At 48.9% G+C, this 21,461-nt stretch overlaps 2 protein-coding genes across 5 annotated transcripts in view; both read left to right on the top strand.

The window, feature by feature from the left end:
* Positions 1–21,461, top strand: part of hmgcs1 (3-hydroxy-3-methylglutaryl-CoA synthase 1 (soluble)) — a 379,408-nt gene that overhangs the window by 164,350 nt on the left and 193,597 nt on the right. The window lies entirely within an intron of this gene.
* LOC147123946 (dual specificity testis-specific protein kinase 1-like) overlaps positions 1–21,461 on the top strand; it is a 146,586-nt gene that overhangs the window by 48,641 nt on the left and 76,484 nt on the right. The window contains exons 3-4 of the mRNA XM_086011310.1: positions 13,027–13,173; positions 18,539–18,621. Coding sequence (XP_085867436.1) covers positions 13,027–13,173; positions 18,539–18,621 — 230 coding nt within the window. The remainder of the gene's footprint in view (positions 1–13,026; positions 13,174–18,538; positions 18,622–21,461) is intronic.

Consider the following 21,461-nt stretch of genomic DNA (forward strand, 5'->3'; position numbering starts at 1 on the left):
GGTCCGATTGCGGTGGGGAGTTCGATCGCGGTGGGGGGGTCCGACCGCGGTGGGGGAGTCCGATCGTGGTGGACAGGTCCGATCGCGGTGGGGGGTCCGATCGCAGGTGGGGAGTTTGATCGCGGTGGGGAGGGTCCGATCACAGTGGGGTGTCTGATCGTGGTGGACGGGTCCGATCACAGTGGGGAGGAGTCTGATCGCAGTGGGAGGGTCTCGATCGCGGTGGGGAGGGTCCGATCGCGGTGGGGAGGGTCCGATCGCGGTGGGGAGGGGTCTGATCGCGGTGGGGAGTCCGACCGCGGTGGGGGAGTCCGACCGCGGTGGGGAGTTTGATCGCGGCTGGGGTCCGACCGCGGTGGGGGAGTCCGACCGCGGTGGGGAGGATCTGATCGTGGTGGGGGCGTCCGATCACGGTGGGGGGGTCCGATCGCAGTGGGGGAGTCTGATTGCGGTGGGGGAGTTCAATGGTGGGGGGGTCCGATCACGGTGGGGGGGGTCCGATCGCAGTGGGGGGGTCCGATCGCGGTGGGGGAGTCTGATTGCGGTGGGGGAGTTCAATGGTGGTGGGGTCCAATCACGGTGGGGGGGGTCCGATCACAGTGGGGGTGTCCGATCGTGGTGGACGGGTCCGATCGCGGTGGGGGGGGGTCTGATTGCGGTGGGGATGTTCAATGGTGAGGGGGTCCGATCACGGTGGGGGTGTCCGATCGTGGTGGACGGGTCCGATTGCGGTGGGGGGGGAGTCTGATTGCGGGGAGGGAAGCAGGTTAGCTTGTTGAGCTTGGAAGAAACACTCCTCCACCTGGCCCAAAAGCAGCGCTGGAAAGACCTTTCGTCAGAACTGGAAACAAGCAGGAAATGGGACAGATTATAAAGCAAGTTTAGGGGCTGGGAAATGGGGGAGGGGATGAAAGAACAAAAGGGAAGGTCTGTGATAGGATGGAATGCAGGAGAAGTAAAGAGGCATTAAGAGATATTCAAGGCAGGAGGAGATGGTAATGGGACCGGTATAGAAACAAAGGATGGCTCTAGATGAAGTGTGAATTGCGCTGGCAGAATGGAAGACAGCTGCCATGTGGGAGAGAGGAAAAGACACAAACAAAAAGTGTGGATAAAAAATATATATATGATAGGGGCCGAGGTTATGATCTGAAATTGTTGAACTCTATGTTGAGTCCAGAGGGCTGTAAAGTGCCTAATCAGAAGATGAGGTGCTGTTCCTCGAGCTTACGCTGAGCTTCCGTGGAACAATGCAAGAGGCCGAGGACGGTGAGGTCTGAGTGGGAATGGAGCGGTGAATTAAAGTGACAGGCGACCGGAAGCTCGGGGTCCCCCTTACGGACTGAACGGAGGTGTTCCGCAAAGCGGTCACCCAATCTGCGTTTGGTCTCCCCAATGTAGAGGAGACCGCATCGTGAGCAGTGAATACAGTATACTAGATTGCAAGAAGTACAAGTAAATCGCTGTTTCTCCTGGAAGGGGTGTTTGGGGGCCTTGTGGTAGCGAGTTCCACATTCTAACCACTCTCTGAGTAAAGACGTTTCTCCTGAATTCCCTATTAGATTTATTAGTGACCATCTTATATTTATGGCCCCTAGTTCTGGTCTCCCCCCACAAGTGGAAACATTTTCTCCACAATCAGAACCTTTCATAATCTTAAAAACCTCCATCGGGTCACCACTCAGGCTTCTCAGCCCCAACCTGTTCACTCTTTATCCATAATTATGTCCTCTCAGTTCTAGTATTATTCTAGTAAATCTTTTTTGTACCTTCTCCACTGCCTCTATATCCTTTTTTATAATATGGAGACCAGAACTGTGCAGTGTCGCAAGTGTGGTCTAACCAAGGCTCAATACGAGTTTAAAATAATTTCCCTGCCAAGTTCCAAAACTAGTTTAACATAATTTCTCTGCCAAGGTTCTATACTAGTTTAATGTAACTTCTTTACAAGACCAGAGGCTTTCAGTAGAAGTGAGCGGTGCAGAACCAGCTCAATCAGACAGCACTGGTCAAAATGCAGCCGAAAGTCACTGGGTAAAGGAGCAAATGTTTAAACAACAGCAGCTAAATTCAGGCACTCTGTGTCCTTTGTCTGTTTTACTTTTCTTTCTCTGTTCTAGTTTCACGAGCCTCTGTGTGAGAGAGAGACAGAGAGCCCTGGCAGTGTTTGATGGGACAGTGTAGAGGGAGCTTTACTCTGTATCTAACCCGTGCTGTACCTGCCCTGGGAGTGTTTGATGGGACAGTGTAGAGGGAGCTTTACTCTGTATCTAACCCGTGCTGTATGGGACAGTGTAGAGGGAGCTTTGCTCTGTATCTAACCCATACTGTACCTGCCCTGGGAGTGTTTGATGGGACAGTGTAGAGGGAGCTTTACTCTGTATCTAACCCGTGCTGTACTTGCCCCAGGAGTGTTTGATGGGTCAGTGCAGCGGGAGCTTTACATAAGAACATAAGAACATAAGAAATAGGAGCAGGAGTAGGCCAATCGGCCCCTCGAGCCTGCTCCGCCATTGAATAAGATCATGGCTGATCTGATCCTAACCGCCAATCCACTATCACAGAACCATCTCCTGAATCTAACAGAATTAGACACACGAAATAGGAGCAGGATCAGGCTACACGGCCCCTGGGCCCGCTCCGTTACCCACAGGGCCATGACCGATCCGAACCTAGACTCATGTCCAAATTCCTGCCCGCTCCCCGTAACCCTTAATTCCCTTTACTTCCAGGAAACTGTCTATTTCTGTTTTAAATTTATGTAATGATGTAGCTTCTACAGCTTTTTGGGGCAGCATATTCCATGGACCTGCCACCCTCTGAGTGAAGTAGTTCCTCCTCAACTCAGTTTTGAAAGAGCAGCCCCTTATTCTAAGACTATGCCCCCTAGTTCTAGTTTCACCCATCATCGGGAACATCTTCCCCGGATCCACCCGATCCAACCCCTTCACAATCTTATATGTTTCAATAAGATCGCCTCTCATTCTTCTGAACTCCAATGAGTAGAGTCCCAATCTACTCAACCTCTCCTCATATGTCCATCCCCTCATCCCCGGGATTAACCGAGTGAACCTTCTTTGTACTGACTCGAGAGCAAGTATGTCTTTTCTTAAGTATGGACACCAAAACTGTATGCAGTATTCCAGGTGCGGTCTCACCAATACCCTGTACAACTGAAGCAATACCTCCCTATTTTTATATTCTATCCTCCTAGCAATGAAAGCCAACATTCCATTGGCCTTCTTAATCACTTGCTGCACCTGCATACTAACCTTTTGAGTTTCGTGCACCAGGACCCCCAGATCCCTTTGTACTTCAGTACTTTCCAGTTTCTTGCCATTAAGATAATAACTTGCTCTACGATTTTTCCTGCCAAAGTGCATAACCTCACACTTTCCAGTATTGTATTCCATCTGCCAAATCTCTGCCCACTTACTTAGCCTGTCGATGTCCCCTTGCAGGTTTTTTATGTCCTCCTCACTCACTACTTTCCCTCCCATCTTAGTATCATCTGCAAACTTTGATATGTTACACTCGGTCCCCTCCTCCAAATCGTTAATATAGATTGTAAAGAGTTGGGGACCCAGCACTGACCCCTGCGGAACACCACTAGTTACTGATTGCCAGTCTGAGAATGAACCATTTATCCCAACTCTCTGCCTTCTGTTAGATAGCCAATCCTCTATCCATGCCAGAATATTACCCCCATCCCGTGATTTTTTATCTTAAGCAATAATCTTTTGTGTGGCACCTTGTCAAATGCCTTTTGGAAGTCTAAATACACTACGTCCACTGGTTCCCCTTTATCCACCCGATACGTTACTTCCTCAAAGAACTCCAGCAAATTTGTCAAACATGACTTCCCCTTCATAAAACCATGCTGACTTTGTCCTATTAAATTATGATTATCCAAATGTCCTGTTACTGTCTCCTTAATAATGGACTCCAAAATTTTACCTACCACAGATGTTAGGCTAACCGGTCTATAGTTTCCAGCCTTCTGTCTACTGCCCTTTTTAAATAAGGGTGTTACATTAGCAGTTTTCCAGTCTGCCGGGACCTTTGCCGAGTCCAGGGAGTTTTGGAAAATTATTACCAATGCATCCACAATCCCTACCGCCACTTCCCTCAAGACCCTAGGATGTAAGCCATCAGGTCCAGGTGATTTATCCGCCTTGAGTCCCATTATTTTACCGAGTACCACTTCCTTAGTGATTTTGATCGTGTTTAGCTCCTCCCCCCCTTTAGCCCCCTGTTTGTCCAGTGTTGGGATATTCTTAGTGTCTTCTACTGTAAAGACTGATGTAAAATATTCATTCAGTGTTTTTGCCATCTCCATATTTCCCACCATTAATTTCCCGGTCTCATCCTCTAAGGGACCAACATTTACTTTAGCCACCCTTTTTCTTTTTATATAACTATAAAAACTCTTACTATCTGTTTTTATATTTTTTGCTAATTTACTTTCATAATCTATCTTCCCTTTCTTAATCAATCTTTTTGTTATTTTTTGCTGTCTTTTAAAGTTTTCCCAATCCTCTATCCTCCCACTAGATTTGGCTACCTTATATGCCCTTGTTTTTAGTCGAATACTATCCTTAATTTCTTTACTTAGCCACGGATGGCTGTCTTTTCTTTTACACCCTTTTCTTCTCAGTGGAATATATATTTTTTGGAAGTTGTAAAATAACTCCTTAAATGTACACCACTGATCATGTATCGTCTTACCCTTTAATCTATTTTCCCAATCCACTCTACTCAATTCCGCTCTCATACCTTCATAGTCTCCTTTATTCAAGCTTAGCACGCTTGTTTGAGATCCAACCTTCTCACCCTCTAATTGAATATGGAATTCAACCATGTTATGGTCACTCATTCCAAGGGGATCCTTTACTAGGACATTTTTAATTAATCCCGTCTCGTTACACAGGACCAGATCTAAGGTTGCTTGCCCCCTGGTCGGTTCAGTTACATACTGCTCAAGAAACCCATCCCTAATACACTCAATGAACTTATCCTCAAGGCAGCCCTGCCCAATTTGATTTGTCCAATTAATATGATGGTTAAAATCCCCCATAATTATAGATGTTCCCTTATTACAAGCCTCAACTATTTCCTGATTGATACTCCGTCCAACAGAGTTGCCACTGTTCGGAGGCCTATAGACTACGCCCACTAGTGTTTTTTTCCCCTTATTATTCCTTACCTCCACCCAAACTGTTTCATTATCCTGATCTTTTGACCCAATATCATTTCTCTGTATTACAGTGATTCCTTCCTTTATTAACATAGCCACCCCACCTCCCCTTCCCTCCTGCCTGTCCTTCCTGATCGTTAAATAACCTGGTATGTTTAATTCCCAGACATTGTCACCCTGCAGCCATGTTTCTGTAATGGCCACAAGATCATACCCATATGTAGTTATTTGTGCCATTAACTCGTCTATTTTGTTACGAATGCTACGTGCATTCAGATAGAGAACTTTCAAAGATGTTTCGTGACACTTAGTTCCTGCTTTTGCCCTTTTTATTACTTTACCTTTTACTCCATACCTTCTGCCCCTTCCTGACACGCTCTGGTTTTTAATTTCCCCACTGCTACCTAAGTCTATGACCTTCTCTGTTGTCATTTTTATTATTTGCTCTCTAGGAACCTCCACCACACTAGTTAGTTTAAAGCCCTCTCTACAGCCCTAGTTATATGATCCGCCAGGACTCTAGTCCCAGCACTGGCCAAGTGAAGCCCGTCCCAACGGAACAGCTCCCTCCTGCCCCAGTACTGGTGCCAGAGTCCCAGGAAGCAAAACCCATTTCTCCCACACCAGTCTTTGAGCCACGCATTTAACTCTCTAATTTTATTTGTCCGAGCCAAATTCGCTCGTGGCTCAGAAGGCCAATGGAATGTTGGCGTTTATTGCTAGGGGGATGGAATATAAAAACAGGGAGGTATTGCTGCAGTTGTACAAGGTATTGGTGAGACCGCACCTGGAATACTGCATACAGTTTTGGTGTCCATACTTAAGAAAAGACATACTTGCTCTCGAGTCAGTACAAAGAAGGTTCACTCGGTTAATCCCGGGGATGAGGGGGTGGTCATATGAGGAGAGGTTGAGTAGATTGGGACTCTACTCATTGGAGTTCAGAAGAATGAGAGGCGATCTTATTGAAACATATAAGATTGTGAAGGGGCTTGATCGGGTGGATGCAGTGAGGATGTTCCCAATGATGGGTGAAACTAGAACTAGGGGGCATAATCTTAAAATAAGGGGCTGCTCATTCAAAACTGAGATGAGGAGAAACTTCTTCACTCAGAGGGTGGTAGGTTTGTGGAATTTGCTGCCCCAGAAAGCTGTGAAAGCTACATCATTAAATAAATTAAAAAGAGAAATAGATAGTTTCCTGGAAGTAAAGGGAATTAAGGGTTACGGGGAGCGGGCAGGAAATTGGACATGAGTCTAGGTTCGGAATGGTCATGGCCCTGTGGGTAGTGGAGTGGGCCCAGGGGCCGTGTAGCCTTGTTCTGCTCCTACTGTGTTCTAATTCTGTGTTAGATTTCAGGAGATGGTTTTATTCCTGTTCCTGGCTGGGGTGGAGATCGCCTTTACAGAAGGTAAGTACTGTAGAAAATATATGGACAGAGTGATCTCCTGGAAGAATTTCGATCGCCTAGATGGGTCGGAGAGGAATTTCCCAGATTTTTTTCTCCCAAATTGGCCATTGGGTCTTTATCTGGTTTTTCGCCTCTCCCGGGAGATCACATGGGTTCGGGTAGATGCAGAGTGGTATAAGATTTGAGGTTAGGATCAGATCAGCCATGATCTTATTGAATGGTGGAGCAGGCTCGAGGGGCCGATTGGCCTACTCCTGCTCCTATTTCTTATGTTCTTATGTTCTTTACTCTGTATCTAACCCGTGCTGTAACTGCCCTGGGAGTGTTTGATGGGACAGTGTAGAGGGAGCTTTACTCTGTATCTAACCCATTCTGTACCTGCTCTGGGAGTGTGTGAAGGGACAATGTAGAGGGAGCTTTACTTTGTATCGAACCCGTGCTGTACCTGCCCTGGGGGTGTTTGATGGGGACAGTGTAGAGGGAGCTTTACCCTGTATCTAACCCGTGCTGTACCTGCCCTGGGAGTGTTTGATGGGACAATGTAGAGGGAGCTTTACTCTCTATCTAACCCGTGCTGTACCTGCCCTGGGAGTGTTTGATGGGGACACTGTATAGGGAGCTTTACTCTGTATCTAACCCGTGCTGTACCTGCCCTGGGAGTGTTTGATGGGGACAGTGTAGAGTGAGCTTTACTCTGTATCTAACCCGTGCTGTACCTGCCCTGGGAGTGTTTGATGGGGACAGTGTAGAGTGAGCTTTACTCTGTATCTAACCCATGCTGTACCTGCCCTGGGAGTGTTTGATGGGGACAGTGTAGAGTGAGCTTTACTCTGTATCTAACCCGTGCTGTACCTGCCCTGGGAGTGTTTGATGGGGACAGTGTAGAGTGAGCTTTACTCTGTATCTAACCCGTGCTGTACCTGCCCTGGGAGTGTTTGATGGGGACAGTGTAGAGTGAGCTTTACTCTGTATCTAACCCGCGCTGTACCTGCCCTGGGAGTGTTTGATGGGGACAGTGTAGAGTGAGCTTTACTCTGTATCTAACCCGTGCTGTACCTGCCCTGGGAGTGTTTGATGGGGACAGTGTAGAGTGAGCTTTACTCTGTATCTAACCCGCGCTGTACCTGCCCTGGGAGTGTTTGATGGGGACAGTGTAGAGTGAGCTTTACTCTGTATCTAACCCGCGCTGTACCTGCCTGTGCTGCTGGCACTGCGTGATTGAAATGGAATGTCTTCCATTCCCAATACAAACATCCCAAACATTGATGAGCACTACACTCACAGAAGAATTAGTGAGCTGGGGGCAGTGGGGGTCACAGTCTAAAAAGCTGGTGATTCAGAAACCTGAATTGTAATTTCTTTAAAATCCAGCGCTCAGTCCCTGAAAGGTTAAAGGTGAACTTCCCTCTGTGTGGTGGATTTATTGTTGTCTCACTGTGAGTGGGGTCAGAGCTATTTGTCAGGCAGGGACAAGTAGAGCAAATTCCTGCTGGGCTGTCTGTTACTAGGCAACACACCTCCAGGCCTCATCCCTTGTTATAAGAATTACTCAGCATCTGAGACCGAGAACACTGTGCTGACTGACGACTAACATCATCGACCTGCACTCACTCTCCCGCCTTCATATTCAGCTTTATTTGTGTGAATGCTGTGTGTGCTCTCGGGTTTCATACGTCCTATGGGTTAGGTGAAAACATTCGAACCGTGCCAAAGCCCCGCAGGAACGCACTCTCCAGCCACCCTGGCACAGGCTACTGGCCATCAACATCCCTCGGCAATTAGTGCCTCGCATCACTCTCTCTCTCTCTCTCTCTCTCTATCTTCCCCTCTCTCTCCCACCTCCACCAACTGCACCAATGACTCACTCCCTTTCTCTTTAGGTATTAATGGTGGTTCAGTGGGAAGCACACTCGCTTCTAAGTCAGAAGGTTGTGGATTGAAAGGTCTATTGCCTACAGGAATACAGTTACTTCTACATCAGCTGGCTGTCCTGCTCAGCTCAGGCTGTTTGTTCTACACAGAGATGTTTGTAATACACGCTGTTCTCTCGCTATTTTTCTCTCTAACACATGCACGGGCTCTCCCTCTCTCTCTCTCTCTAACACCTGCTGTACTCTTTCTCTCTCTCTCTCTCTCTGACACATGCCGTTCTCTTTCTCTCTCTGACATATACTGTACTCTCTATGTTAACCCATGAAGCTCTTTTACCCATATCAACCTGTTAACCTGTTGTATCGAGGTGTCAGCTATGACTCAGTGGGCAGCACCCTCGCCTCTGAGTCAGAAGGTTGTGGATTCAAGTCCTGCTCCAGAAACTTGAGCACAAAAATCCAGGCTGACACTCCCAGTGCAGTACGGAGGGAGTGCTGCACTGTCAGAGGGGCAGTACTGAGGAAGCGCTACACTGTCGGAGGGGCCGTCTTTTGGATGAGAAGTTAAACCGAGGCCCCGTCTGCTCGCTCAGGTAGATGTAAAAGATCCCACGGCACTGTTTGAAGTGCACAGGCCCCAACTTGCTCATCACGCCTCTTGTTTACCCCCAGCAGTCTTTCTCTTATTTCTCTCCATGTTCTCTCCTGTAAGTTTCTGTTTGTCCATGTTCACTCATCACCTCTCCCCTCGCACTCAGCTTTTTCCCTTGTTCACTCAAACCCTGTTACCCTTGCTCGCTCTCTCACTCTATTCTCCCTGTTGTCTGACATTCTGAGTTGCTGACTTTGTTACATTCACTATTCCCCAGGCAGGAGATAAAAATGACAGGAAAGAGAGCTTTGGATTTAATCAAGCAATTTAAAAACAAAATTGGCAACCTGCTAATAACAGTCTGTCTAATTAAACACGTGGCCTTGGTCCTAACAATCTTCTATAAAGACTCTATCCCTCACCCTCGCCGTGTGTGTGTGTGTGTGTGTGTGTGTCCTTCTTTGTGGACAGGGCAGGGGTCTGAGATAGAGTGGGCTTTTCGCAGTTGGCAAGGACACCAAGGAGAACTCCTCTGCTTTTCTTCCAATAGCATCTTTTACGCCACTTGAGAGAGCAGACGGGGCCTCGGATTAATGTCTCATCATGTCTCACGCTGCCCGTGCGGTCTTAGAGGGGAGAAATCACTCCAGATCACTGTCCAGGGATTCCTGCCGGAAATTGTGCGCGTGGTTGGCGAGCGAGGATTGGATCAGGCAAAGCTTGTGACGCCCTCCTCCTACCCGTCTTGTTTTCAAATCCCTCCATGGCCTCGACCCCTCCCTATCTCTGTAACCTGCTCCAGCCCTCCGAGATCTCTGCGCTCCTCCAATTCCGGCCTCTTGCGCGTCCCCGATTTTAATCGCTCCACCATTGGCGGCCGTGCCTTCAGCTGCCTGGGCCCTGAGCTCCGAAATTCCCTCCCTAAACCTTTCCGCCTCTCTCTCCTCGTTTAAGACACTCCTTAAAACCTACCTCTTTGACCAAGCTTTTTTGTCCCTGTCCTAATATCTCCTTATGTGGCGTGGTGTCAAATTTTTCTCTGATTACGCTCCTGTGACGCGGCTTGGGATGTTTTACTACATTAAAGGCGCTGTATAAATACAAGTTGTTGTAGTTATTGTCTGTCTGGTGAAATAGTTTTGCACTGATGGGTGGGGCAGTCGGGAAGTTCAGGGATTTTTTTTTATATAAAAAGGCCTGGCAGCTTAGAGAGATGGCAAGGAATGAAAATAAATCCTTCCTGACAGTTCCAGCAGATTCTCTCTCCAGATTGCCTTTTCGGGGCCCTGCTCTGGAGTTGCCAGGACCTGTTGCCTTTGGCTCATCGCTCGGTGAGTCACTCATGAAACCAGCATCTGGACAGCCCAATAAATCACTCACCGTTTGTTGGGATTCCAGTCAAATGGGAAGGATGCCGTTGTGGAAAGCCGGCCTGCCGTTCCACGGAGCAGCTTCTCTTCGCCAAGCAGTGATTCCTCACCTTAGCAAGGCAGTGGTTCGATGATTAATTCCCCTCCACTTGGCCAACCAACCCAAACCTCCCCCCAACGTCCGAGGGGAGGGTCATTCTCTTCCCCGAGGGTCTGGCTCACCAACAGACAGCTACAGAAGGAGCAGGCCACTCGACCCAGTCAGTCCCCACTCACGCTCCTGGTCAAGTTGCATCCACTTCACTCTACTGAGCTAAGCCCGACCCCTCCTCCCGGCCCCCCACCCACTTTACTGCCCAACCCTGACCCCTCCTCCCGGCCCCCCACCCACCTTACTATCCAAGCCCGACCCCTCCCCCCCGCCCCCGGCCCACCTTACTGCCCAACCCCGAGCCCTCCTCCCAGCCCCCCACCCACCTTACTGCCCAATCCTGACCTCTCCTCCCAGCCCCCCACCCACCTTACTGCCCAATCCCGACCCCTCCTCCCGGCCCCCCACCCACCTTACTGCCCAATCCTGACCTCTCCTCCCAGCCCCCCACCCACCTTACTGCCCAATCCTGACCCCTCCTCCCGGCCCCCCACCCACCTTACTGCCCAATCCTGACCCCTCCTCCCGGCTCCCCACCCACCTTACTGCCCAATCCTGACCTCTCCTCCCAGCCCCCCACCCACCTTACTGCCCAATCCTGACCCCTCCTCCCAGCCCCCGGCCCACCTTACTGTCCAATCCCGACCCCTCCTCCCGGCCCCCTACCCACCTTACTATCCAAACCCGAGCCCTCCTCCCAGCCCCCGGCCCACCTTCCTGTCCAATCCCGACCCCTCCTCCCGGCCCCCTACCCACCTTACTGTCCAATCCCGACCCCTCCTCCCGGCCCCCTACCCACCTTACTATCCAAACCCGAGCCCTCCTCCCAGCCCCCGGCCCACCTTCCTGTCCAATCCCGACCCCTCCTCCCGGCCCCCTACCCACCTTACTGTCCAATCCCGACCCCTCCTCCCGGCCCCCTACCCACCTTACTGTCCAATCCCGACCCCTCCTCCCGGCCCCCTACCCACCTTACTATCCAAACCCGAGCCCTCCTCCCAGCCCCCGGCCCACCTTACTGTCCAATCCCGACCCCTCCTCCCGGCCCCCTACCCACCTTACTATCCAATCCCGACCCCTCCTCCCGGCCCCCTACCCACCTTACTGCCCAATCCTGACCCCTCCTCCCAGCCCACCTTCCTGTCCAATCCCGACCCCTCCTCCCGGCCCCCTACCCACCTTACTGCCCAATCCTGACCCCTCCTCCCAGCCCCCTACCCATTTCTCTGCCCCAGATGTGGCTCCTTCTCCTAGCCTGTTCTAACTTACTGAATCCAGCCTCATCCCCTCCGCCAATCCCGGCCTTCTTACCCCAGAACTGGTCCTCTGCAAGCCCCATGGGTGGAGTGGAGGCTAGGAGCAGTGAGGTAGGCTGATGGAAGAGCCTTGATGTATGAACAGAGAGTTTGGGGAGAGGGGGTCCGAGCTATAAGTAGTGAGGCAGAGGTTGAAGGGGGTTCAACCTTGGGCAAAGGCAAAGCCAGGCCAAACTAAGGCCTTGGACAGATGCAGAGGTCATGGGGTTCATTGAATTGGAGGATGAATCTGGGACAGCAATGTAAGGGCTGGGCTGCTTAATTCACAGGCTGAACTTGCTGGGGCTCTTTTCTCTAGAAAAGAGAAGGCTGAGGTCTTTAAAATTCTGAAATGGTTCGATAGGGTAGACGTAGAGAAGATGTTTCCACTTATGGGTGAATCCAAAACTAGGGGCCATAAATATAAGATAGTCACTAATAAATCCAATAGGAACTTCAGGAGAAACTTCTTTACCCAGAGAGTGGTTAGAATGTGGAACTCACTACCACAGGGAGTGGTTGAGGTGAATAGCATAGATGCATTTAAGGGGAAGCAAGATAAACACGTTCAGGAGAAAGGAATAGAAGGTTATACTGATGAGGTGAGATGAAGTGGGGCGGGAGGAGGCTCGTGTGGAGCATAAACAGCGGCACGGACCAGTTGAGCCAAAGGGACTGTTTCTGTGCTGTGCACTCGCTGTAACACAGATAAGTTTCTGCCAGTGTCACCTCTTCATAAGCAACCAGACACACTTGGTAGAGGCAATTATATCACATGCATCTTATATAGCATATAACTTGGACACTGTTTCTATCCAGTCTGTGCTGTATGTTTACAGGAGCTGACACTGGGACATGCATGAGCCGTACAGTACCAGACAGGAGTGATTTGTTCCCACTGTGTGCTGTACATGTACAGGAGCTGACACTGAGACACACACGGGCCATACAGTAGCTGATGGGAAGTTGTGAGCCCCACACACCCCCATTTTCCATCCATTAGTTTTACATTTCCAGGAGCTGACTTTGTCTTGCATTGTAGAGAGTTCCAGATAAATGTGCAGGAAGATTTCAGACGCACTGATATTTAGATGAACAATATCCATTAATTGGGGCCTTTCTTTGTTCTTTCCCTCAGTACATCAATGGAGGGAGCCTCGAGCAAGTACTGAGCAGCACCGAGTACCTGTCTTGGTTGGCCAGGATCAAGCTGGCGCTGGACATTGCAAATGGCCTATGCTACCTGCACTCCAAGGGGATCTTCCATCGGGATTTAACATCCAAGGTACAGAAACCAAAGGGAAATTGAAGCGCAGATACAAGATGAATACGGTCAGGAGGGTCGATTGACTCACCTTAGCTCATCCATCCAGACGGTAACCAGAGGACACAGATTTAAGATCATTGGCAAAAGAACCAGGGGGTAGATGAGGTGAAGAAGAGCAGGGGGGTTCTCCCCGGTATCCTGGCCAACATTTATCCCTCAACCAACATCGCAAAATGAGATTAACTGGCCATTTATCTCATTGCTGTTTGTGGGAGCTTGCTGTGTGCAAATTGGCTGCTGCGTTCCCTACATTACAGCAGCGACTACACGTCAAAAGCACAAATGGCTGTAAAGAGCTTTGGGACGTCCCGAGGTCATGAAATGCAAGTCTTTCTTTCTTTAACCTGGATCCACCAGTCTGCCTCCAAACTACAGAAATAGGACCTGACAGCACAGACACCAGGAGCCAGCTCCTGGACTCCAAATGAAGGCATAAGAGCAGCAAAGTTGCTTTGTAAGAGTCTCTTCGCTGAGTTTTAAAGCTGGGGAATTTCCTTACATGTGGAGAGATCTCATACAATACAAGCTCCAGTACTTTTTTTTATATTCGTTCCTGGGATGTGGGCGTCACTGGCAAGGCCACCATTTATTGCCCATCCCTAATTGCCCTTGAGAAGGTGGTAGTGAGCCACCTTCTTGAACTGCTGCAGTCCATGTGGTGAAGGTCGTAGCGGCTGTGTATAACTGAGTGGCTTGTTAGGCCATTTCAGATGGCAGTTAAGAGTCAACCACATTGCTGTGGGTCACATTTAGGCCAGATATCCTTCCCTAAAGGACATTAGTGAACCAGATGGGTTTTTACAACAATCCGATAGTTTCTTATTAGTTTTTTGTGCCACATCTATTTAATTAACTGAATTTAAATTCCCCAGCTGCTGTGGTGGGATTTGAACTCATGTCTACCGGATCATTAAAATTAAAAATTGTGAGCATAAAAAAAGCCTGAGGGTTTTATACCTTAATGCGAGAAGCATCAGGAACAAGGTAGATGAATTAGCTGTGGAAATAGAGGTTAATAATTATGATCTAATTGGGATTACGGAAACATGGTTGCAGGGTGAGCAGGGCTGGGAGCTTAACATACAGGGGTATTCAGTATTTAGGAAGGATCGACAAAAAAGAAAGGGAGGAGGGGTAGCATTGCTAGTAAAAGAGGGGATAAATGCAATTGAAAGGAAGGATATTAACTCAGTTAATACAGAATCTATATGGGTGGAGCTAAGAAATAGCGAGGGGCGAAAAACATTAATAGGAGTGGTATATAGGCCTCCAAATAGTAAAATAGAGGTTAGGGAGGGCATCACGAGGGAAATTAGAGAAGCGTGCAATAAGAGCACAGCTGTCATCATAGGTGACTTTAACTTACATATAGATTGGACTAGCCTAATCAGTAAAAATAATGAGGAGGAGGAATTCCTTGAGTGTTTGAGGGATGGTTATCTGGATCAATATGTCGAGGAACCAACTCGGGAACAGGCTATATTGGACTGGGTACTGTGCAATGAGAAGGGACTAATCAGTAATCTTGTTGTACGGGGACCCTTGGGTCAGAGCGATCATAACATGATCGATTTCTCACTCGAAATGGAGAGCGAAGAAATTGACTCAGAGACTAAGGTCCTGAATTTAAACAAGGGGAATTATGATGCCATGAGACGGGAACTGAGTAGGTCTGATTGGACAACGTTCCTGGGAGGACTGGAGGTAGATAAACAATGGCAAACATTTAAAGATAGAATGACAAAATTGCAAAAATTGTTTATACCAATCTGGCATAAAAGGAAATCTAAAAAGGTGACTCAACCGTGGATAACAGGGGAAATTAGAGACAGCATAAAATCCAAAGATAGGGCGTATAAAATAGCCAAAAAAAGCGCCAGAGCGGAAGATTGGGAACAGTTTAAGATAGAGCAAAGGAGGGCAAAGGGCATAATCAAGAGGGGCAAAATAGCTTACGAAAACAAGCTGGCGGAAAATATAAAAACTAACTCCAAAAGCTTTTATAAGTATACCAAAAGGAAAAGACTGGTGAAAACCAAAGTTGGTCCATTGCAGTCAGATACGGGGGAATATATAATGGGAAATAAGGAAATGGCAGATCAACTAAATGCATACTTTGGGTCAGTCTTTACGAAGGAAGACACAAAAAACCTCCCTGGGATATCGGGAAAAATAGGGACATTGGCAAAGGAGGAACTGACGCAAATCAATATCTCTAAGGATATGGTGTTAAGGAAGCTAAAGGGATTGAAGGTGGACAAATCCCCAGGGCCTGATAACATGCATCCTAGGGTACTGAAGGAGGTGGCCCTAGAGATAGCGGATGCACTAAGGATGATTTTTCAGAATTCATTAGACTCGGGAACAGTGCCGATGGATTGGAGGGTAGCTAACGTTACCCCACTATTCAAAAAGGGGGGTAGGGAAAAAGCAGGTAATTACAGACCTGTAAGCCTTACATCAGTTGTGGGCAAAATGCTGGAGTCCATCATTAAGGATGAAATAGCGGAGCACTTAGCAAATGGGGACAGGATAGGACAGAGTCAACATGGATTTACAAAGGGTAAATCGTGCTTGACTAATCTATTGGAATTTTTTGAGGGAGTAACTGGTAGAATAGATGGGGGAGAGCCAGTAGATGTGGTGTACCTGGACTTCCAAAAGGCCTTCGATAAGGTCCCACATAAAAGATTAGCATGGAAAATTGAGGCTCATGGGATAAAGGGGAAAGTTTTGGCGTGGATAGGGAACTGGCTGTCAGATAGAAAACAGAGAGTTGGAATAAACGGCTCATTTTCTGAATGGCAGGCAGTAACAAGTGGGGTACCACAGGGATCTGTCCTGGGCCCCCAGCTGTTCACAATTTACATTAATGACCTGGATCAGGGAGTCGGATGCAGCATTTCCAAATTTGCAGACGACACTAAACTAGGAGGTGGGGTGGGCTCAGAGGAAGAGACCAGGAAGCTCCAGAGCGATTTGGACAGACTGGGCGATTGGGCGGATAAATGGCAGATGCACTATAATGTGGACAAGTGCGAAGTTATCCACCTTGGGTGCAGGAACGGGAGGGCAAATTATTATTTAAATGGCAATAGATTGGGAGAGGGGGAAGTACAGAGAGACCTGGGTGTTCTTGTACACCAGTCACTGAAGGCGAGCATGCAGGTGCAACAGGCGGTCAAGAAGGCAAACGGTATGCTGGCCTTCATAGCAAAAGGGTTAGAATACAGGAACAGGGATACCTTGCTGCAGCTGTACAGGGCACTGGTGAGACCACACCTCGAGTACTGTGTACAGTTTTGGTCGCCTCATCTGAGGAAGGATGTTCTTGCCATGGAGGGGGTGCAGCGGCGATTCACCAGGCTGATACCAGGAATGGCGGGAATGACCTATGAGGAGAGACTATGTAGTTTAGGGATGTACACACTGGAGTTTAAAAGATTGAGAGGGGACCTCATAGAAGTGTATAAAATTCTGACAGGTCTAGACAGACTGGATGCAGAAGGAATGTTTCCCTTGGCGGGTGAGAACAGAACTAGAGGACATAATTTAAGGATAAGGGCTAAACCATTTAGGACAGAGATGAGGGGGAATTTCTTCACTCAGAGAGTGGTGAACCTGTGGAACTCATTGCCACAGAGGGCAGTGTACGCCAGCTCATTAAATATATTTAAGAGGGAATTAGATATATTTCTACGGGCAAAAGGGGTTAAGGGTTACGGAGAGAAGGCGGGGACGGGATACTGAATTAAAGGATCAGCCATGATCTCATTAAATGGCGGAGCAGGCACGAAGGGCCGAATGGCCTACTCCTGCTCCTATCTTCTATGTATCTATGTATTAGTCCAGGCCTCTGGATTTCTAGTCCAGTAAGCTAACCACTGTGCTACCGTTCCTACATTATTGTATAAGTGCCTGGGACTGCAACAACACAGGCATAGGCTGGTCTACACAGGAGAGCTTTAGTCCTTTCAGGAATACCTGGCAGCAGATATTTAACTGGACAGGGAGTAGACCGAGGACAGGTTGCCTAGAGGGTACGGGAGTGCAGAGGTTATGTTACTGGACTAGCAGTCCTAGATTAGTGAGTTCTAAATCCCTACCAAGGCAGTCTGAGAATTTGAATTCAGTTTAAAAACAAAATCTGGTAATAAAAATCCAGTATCAGTAAATGTGTTCAATTATTATAAAAACCCAACCGGTTCACGAATGTCCTTTAGGGAAGGAAAACTGCTGTCCTTATCCAGTCTGGCCTATGTGTGACTCCAATCTCACAACCAATGTGGTTGACTCTTAACTGCCTTTTGAAGTGGTCTAGCAAGCCACTGTGGTTCAAGATAAAAGCCCACCACCACCTTCTCAGGGCAACTAGGAACGATGGTAATGCCGTTGAATGTCAAGGGGCGGTGGTTAGACTCTCGCTTGTTGGAGATAGTCATTGCCTGGCACTTGTGTGGCGCGAATATTACCTGCCACTTATCAGCCCAAGCCTGAATGTCGTTCAGGTCTTGTTGCACGCGGGCATGGACTGCTTCATTATCTGAGGAGTTGTGAACGGCGCTGAACACTGTGCAGTCATCAGCGAATATCCCCACTTCTGACCTGAGGTACAGGTCAGCCATGATCTAACAGGCTCGAGGGGCTGAATGGCCTACTCCCGTTCCTAACGTTCCTCTGTTCCCCAAATGGTGGATCAGCCAGCCTGTTCATACTTGAGGGCTGGTGCCACTGTTGTTTTCTTTATTCATTCTAGGGTATGGGCATCGCTGGCAAGGCCGCATTTATTGTCCATCTCTAGTTGCTCTTGCGAAGGTGGTGGTGGGCCTTCTTATTGAACGGCTGCAGTCCATATGCTGTTAGGTTGGGAGTGCCAGGATTTTCATCCAGCGATGATGAAAGAAAGGCAACGTATATCCAAGTCGGGATGGTGTGTGACTTGGAATGGAACTTGGAGGTGATGGTGTTCCCATGCGCCTGCTGCCCTTGTCCTTCTAGGTGGTGGGCGTGGTGATGGTTGTGGTATAGAATGCCGAGTCTGCCGCTATTTCACCCTGTTTACACTGGGGTGGAAAACGGACGCAGATCATCAGTTCCAAACCCCAAACCACCAGACAGATGTTGCTCAATGAACGATTTGGTGCTTTATATCCAACCTGTATTTTAATAGGACTAGTTGCAAATGACAGCCGGCGTGGAATGAAGTCTTAAGTTTGGTCGGAAAGCAAGCCCACCCTTGGGTGCAACCCACAGAGTCTGTCCCTCAATAAAATGAGTGTTGTGAATCCAGTTCTTACGCAATATTGCTCTGATTTCCTTTCAGAATTGCTTGGTGAAGTGTGAGGAGAAGTCGTACACTGCTGTGGTGGGAGACTTCGGCCTTTCAGAGAAGATCCCAAACTATAGGTGAGTGAAAATAAAAAGCAAGACTTGCATTTTTATAGCGCCTTTCATGACCCCACGACGTCCCAAATCGATTTACAGCCAGTGAAGTACTTTTTGAAGTGGAGTCACTGTTGTAATGTAGGAAATGCAGCAGCCAATTTGCGCACAGCAAGCTCCCACAAACAGCAATGTGATAAATGACCAGATAATCTGTCTTAGTTGGTTGAGGGATAAATATTGGCCCCAGGACACCGGGGAGAACTCCCCTGCTCTTCTTTGAAATAGTGCCATGGGATCTTTTACGTCCTCCTGAGAGAGCAGATGGGTCTCGGTTTAACATCTCATCTGAAAGACGGCACCTCCGACAATGCAGCGCTCCCTCAGTACTGCACTGGGAGTGTCAGCCTAGATTTTGTGCTCATGTCTCTGGAGTGGGGCTTAGATCTGACTCAGAGGCGAGAGTGCTACCCACTGAACCTCGGCTGACCTTGATTAGCTGACTTACCAGCAAGTAAGAGCGACGATTCTGGTCTCCATATTACAGGAAACTTTCTGGTATCCGGCACCGACGGGGCCGAGCTGGTGCCGTTAGATCAAAACTGCCGTAGAAACCAGCGCTAATGTTAAAACATACGGAGCTCAGAGCTCCGTGTGAAGCAACAAACCCTGTTGCTTAGCAACAGCTTCAAAACAGTCGGCGCAGCTTGCAAGCGTCTAGCTGAAGCTGTTGCTTAGCTACAGAGACGCTTGCAGAGCCAGGACTGGAGAAAAGAAGCAACGAAAAGAAAAAAAATTATCTGAACCAACTCCTGAATTTTGCCGGTAGATAGAGCTTTCCGGACATTTAACCTCCGGATAAACGAAAGTTTCCTGTACTGTATAAAAAGGATATAGAAGCACTGAGGAAGGTGCAAAAAAAAAAGTTACAAGGATGATACCAGAACTGAGAGATTACAACAACTATCAGGAAAGTTTGAACCGGCTGGGGCTCTTTTCTCTAGAAAAGAGAAGGCTGAGGGATGACCTGATAAAGATCTTTAAGATTATAAAAGGGTTTGATAGGGTAGACCTAGAGAAAATGTTTCCACTTGTGGGGGAGTCCAAAACTAGGGGCCATCAATATAAGATGGTCACTAATAAATCCAATAGGGAATTCAGGAGAAACCTCTTTACGCAGAGAGTGGTGAGAATGTGGAACTCGCTCCCACAGGGAGTGGTTGAGGTGAATAGTATAGATGTATTTAAGGGGAAGCTAGATAAACATGTGAGGGAGAAGGGAAAAGACGGTTATGGTGACAGGGTTAGATGAAGTAGGGTGGGAGGAGGCTTGTGTGGATTCTATACATAATTGTTAGAGGCAGATTGTTCCTCCTCCTTTGCAAACCAGACAACTCCTGTCCAGCTGCAGGACACCCTGACCTCATGTTCTGGTTTTCATTAGAGAAAGGAGGCATGATCCCAGTGTCTAAAAATGCTGACGAGAATGAAGGCATAAGCAGAGTCTCGAGCTCAAGCTGTGAGCATGGAGCGAGACAGCCTGAGGATAAAATACATTCAAAGCAAACTATTTTGCACATGATAGATGGGGATGAGGGAGGCCGTTCGGCCCAACTAAACTCACCCATCCAGCAATACCTAAAGTAGATTACCTGGGTGATTGTCTCATTGCTGTTTGTGGGAGCTTGCTGTGCGCAAATTGGCTGCCGCGTTTCCTACGTTACAACAGTGACCACACTTCAAAAAGCACTTCATTGATGTGAAGCTCTTTGGGATATTCTGAGGACATGAAGGGTGCGATAGAAATACTAATTCTTTCTCCATGGAGTGACCGAAGCAGTTAATGCTCTGTTGGGTGTCAGCTGGTTAGGAATGGAGCTAGAGATCACAGATAAAGATGATTGAATATTGTCATGGCAAAGACAGAAACTAGTCAAGGAGGTGTGGTCATCTCTCCTCGCCCCCTCTCTCCTCGCCCCCTCTCTCTCTCTCCTCTCCCCCTCTCTCTCCTCTCCCCCTCTCTCTCCTCGCCCCCTCTCTCTCTCTCCTCTCCCCATCTCTCCTCGCCCCCTCTCTCTCCTCTCCCCCTCTCTCTCCTCTCCCCCTCTCTCTCTCTCCTCTCCCCCTCTCTCTCCTCTCCCCCTCTCTCTCTCTCCTCTCCCCCTCTCTCTCCTCTCCCCCTCTCTCTCCTCGCCCCCTCTCTCTCCTCTCCCCCTCTCTCTCTCTCCTCTCCCCCATCTCTCCTCTCCCCCTCTCTCTCTCTCCTCTCCCCCTCTCTCTCTCTCCTCTCCCCCTCTCTCTCCTCTCCCCCTCTCTCTCCTCTCCCCCTCTCTCTCTCCTCTCCCCCCCTCTCTCTCCTCTCCCCCCCTCTCTCCCCTCGCCCCCTCTCTCTCCTCTCCCGCTCTCCTCTCCCCCTCTCTCTCCTCTCCCCCCATCTCTCCTCTCCCTCTCTCCTCTCCCCTTCTCTCCTCTCTCCTCTCCCCCATCTCTCCTCTCCTCCGCTCTCCTCTCCTCCTCTCCCCCTCTCTCCTCTCCCCCCATCTCTCCTCTCCCCCATCTCTCCTCTCCCCCCATCTCTCCTCTCCCCCCATCTCTCCTCTCCCTCTCTCCTCTCCCTCTCTCCCCCTCTCCTCTCCCTCTCTCTCCTCTCCCCCTCTCCCCCTCTCTCTCCTCTCCCTCTCCCTCTCCCCTCTCCCTCTCTCTCCTCTCCCCCTCTCCCCTCTCTCCTCCTCTCCTCTCTCCTCTCCCCCCTCTCCTCTCCCCCCTCTCCTCTCCCCCCCCTCCTCTCCCCCCTCTCCTCTCCCCCCCTCTCCTCTCCCCCCCTCTCCTCTCCCCCCCTCTCCTCTCCCCCTCTCTCCTCTCTC

The sequence above is a fragment of the Somniosus microcephalus genome, chromosome 1 (assembly GCF_052327205.1).
Source record: "Somniosus microcephalus isolate GS21.2 chromosome 1, FLI_Smic_1.0, whole genome shotgun sequence".
In the NCBI taxonomy this organism is placed as follows: domain Eukaryota; kingdom Metazoa; phylum Chordata; class Chondrichthyes; order Squaliformes; family Somniosidae; genus Somniosus; species Somniosus microcephalus.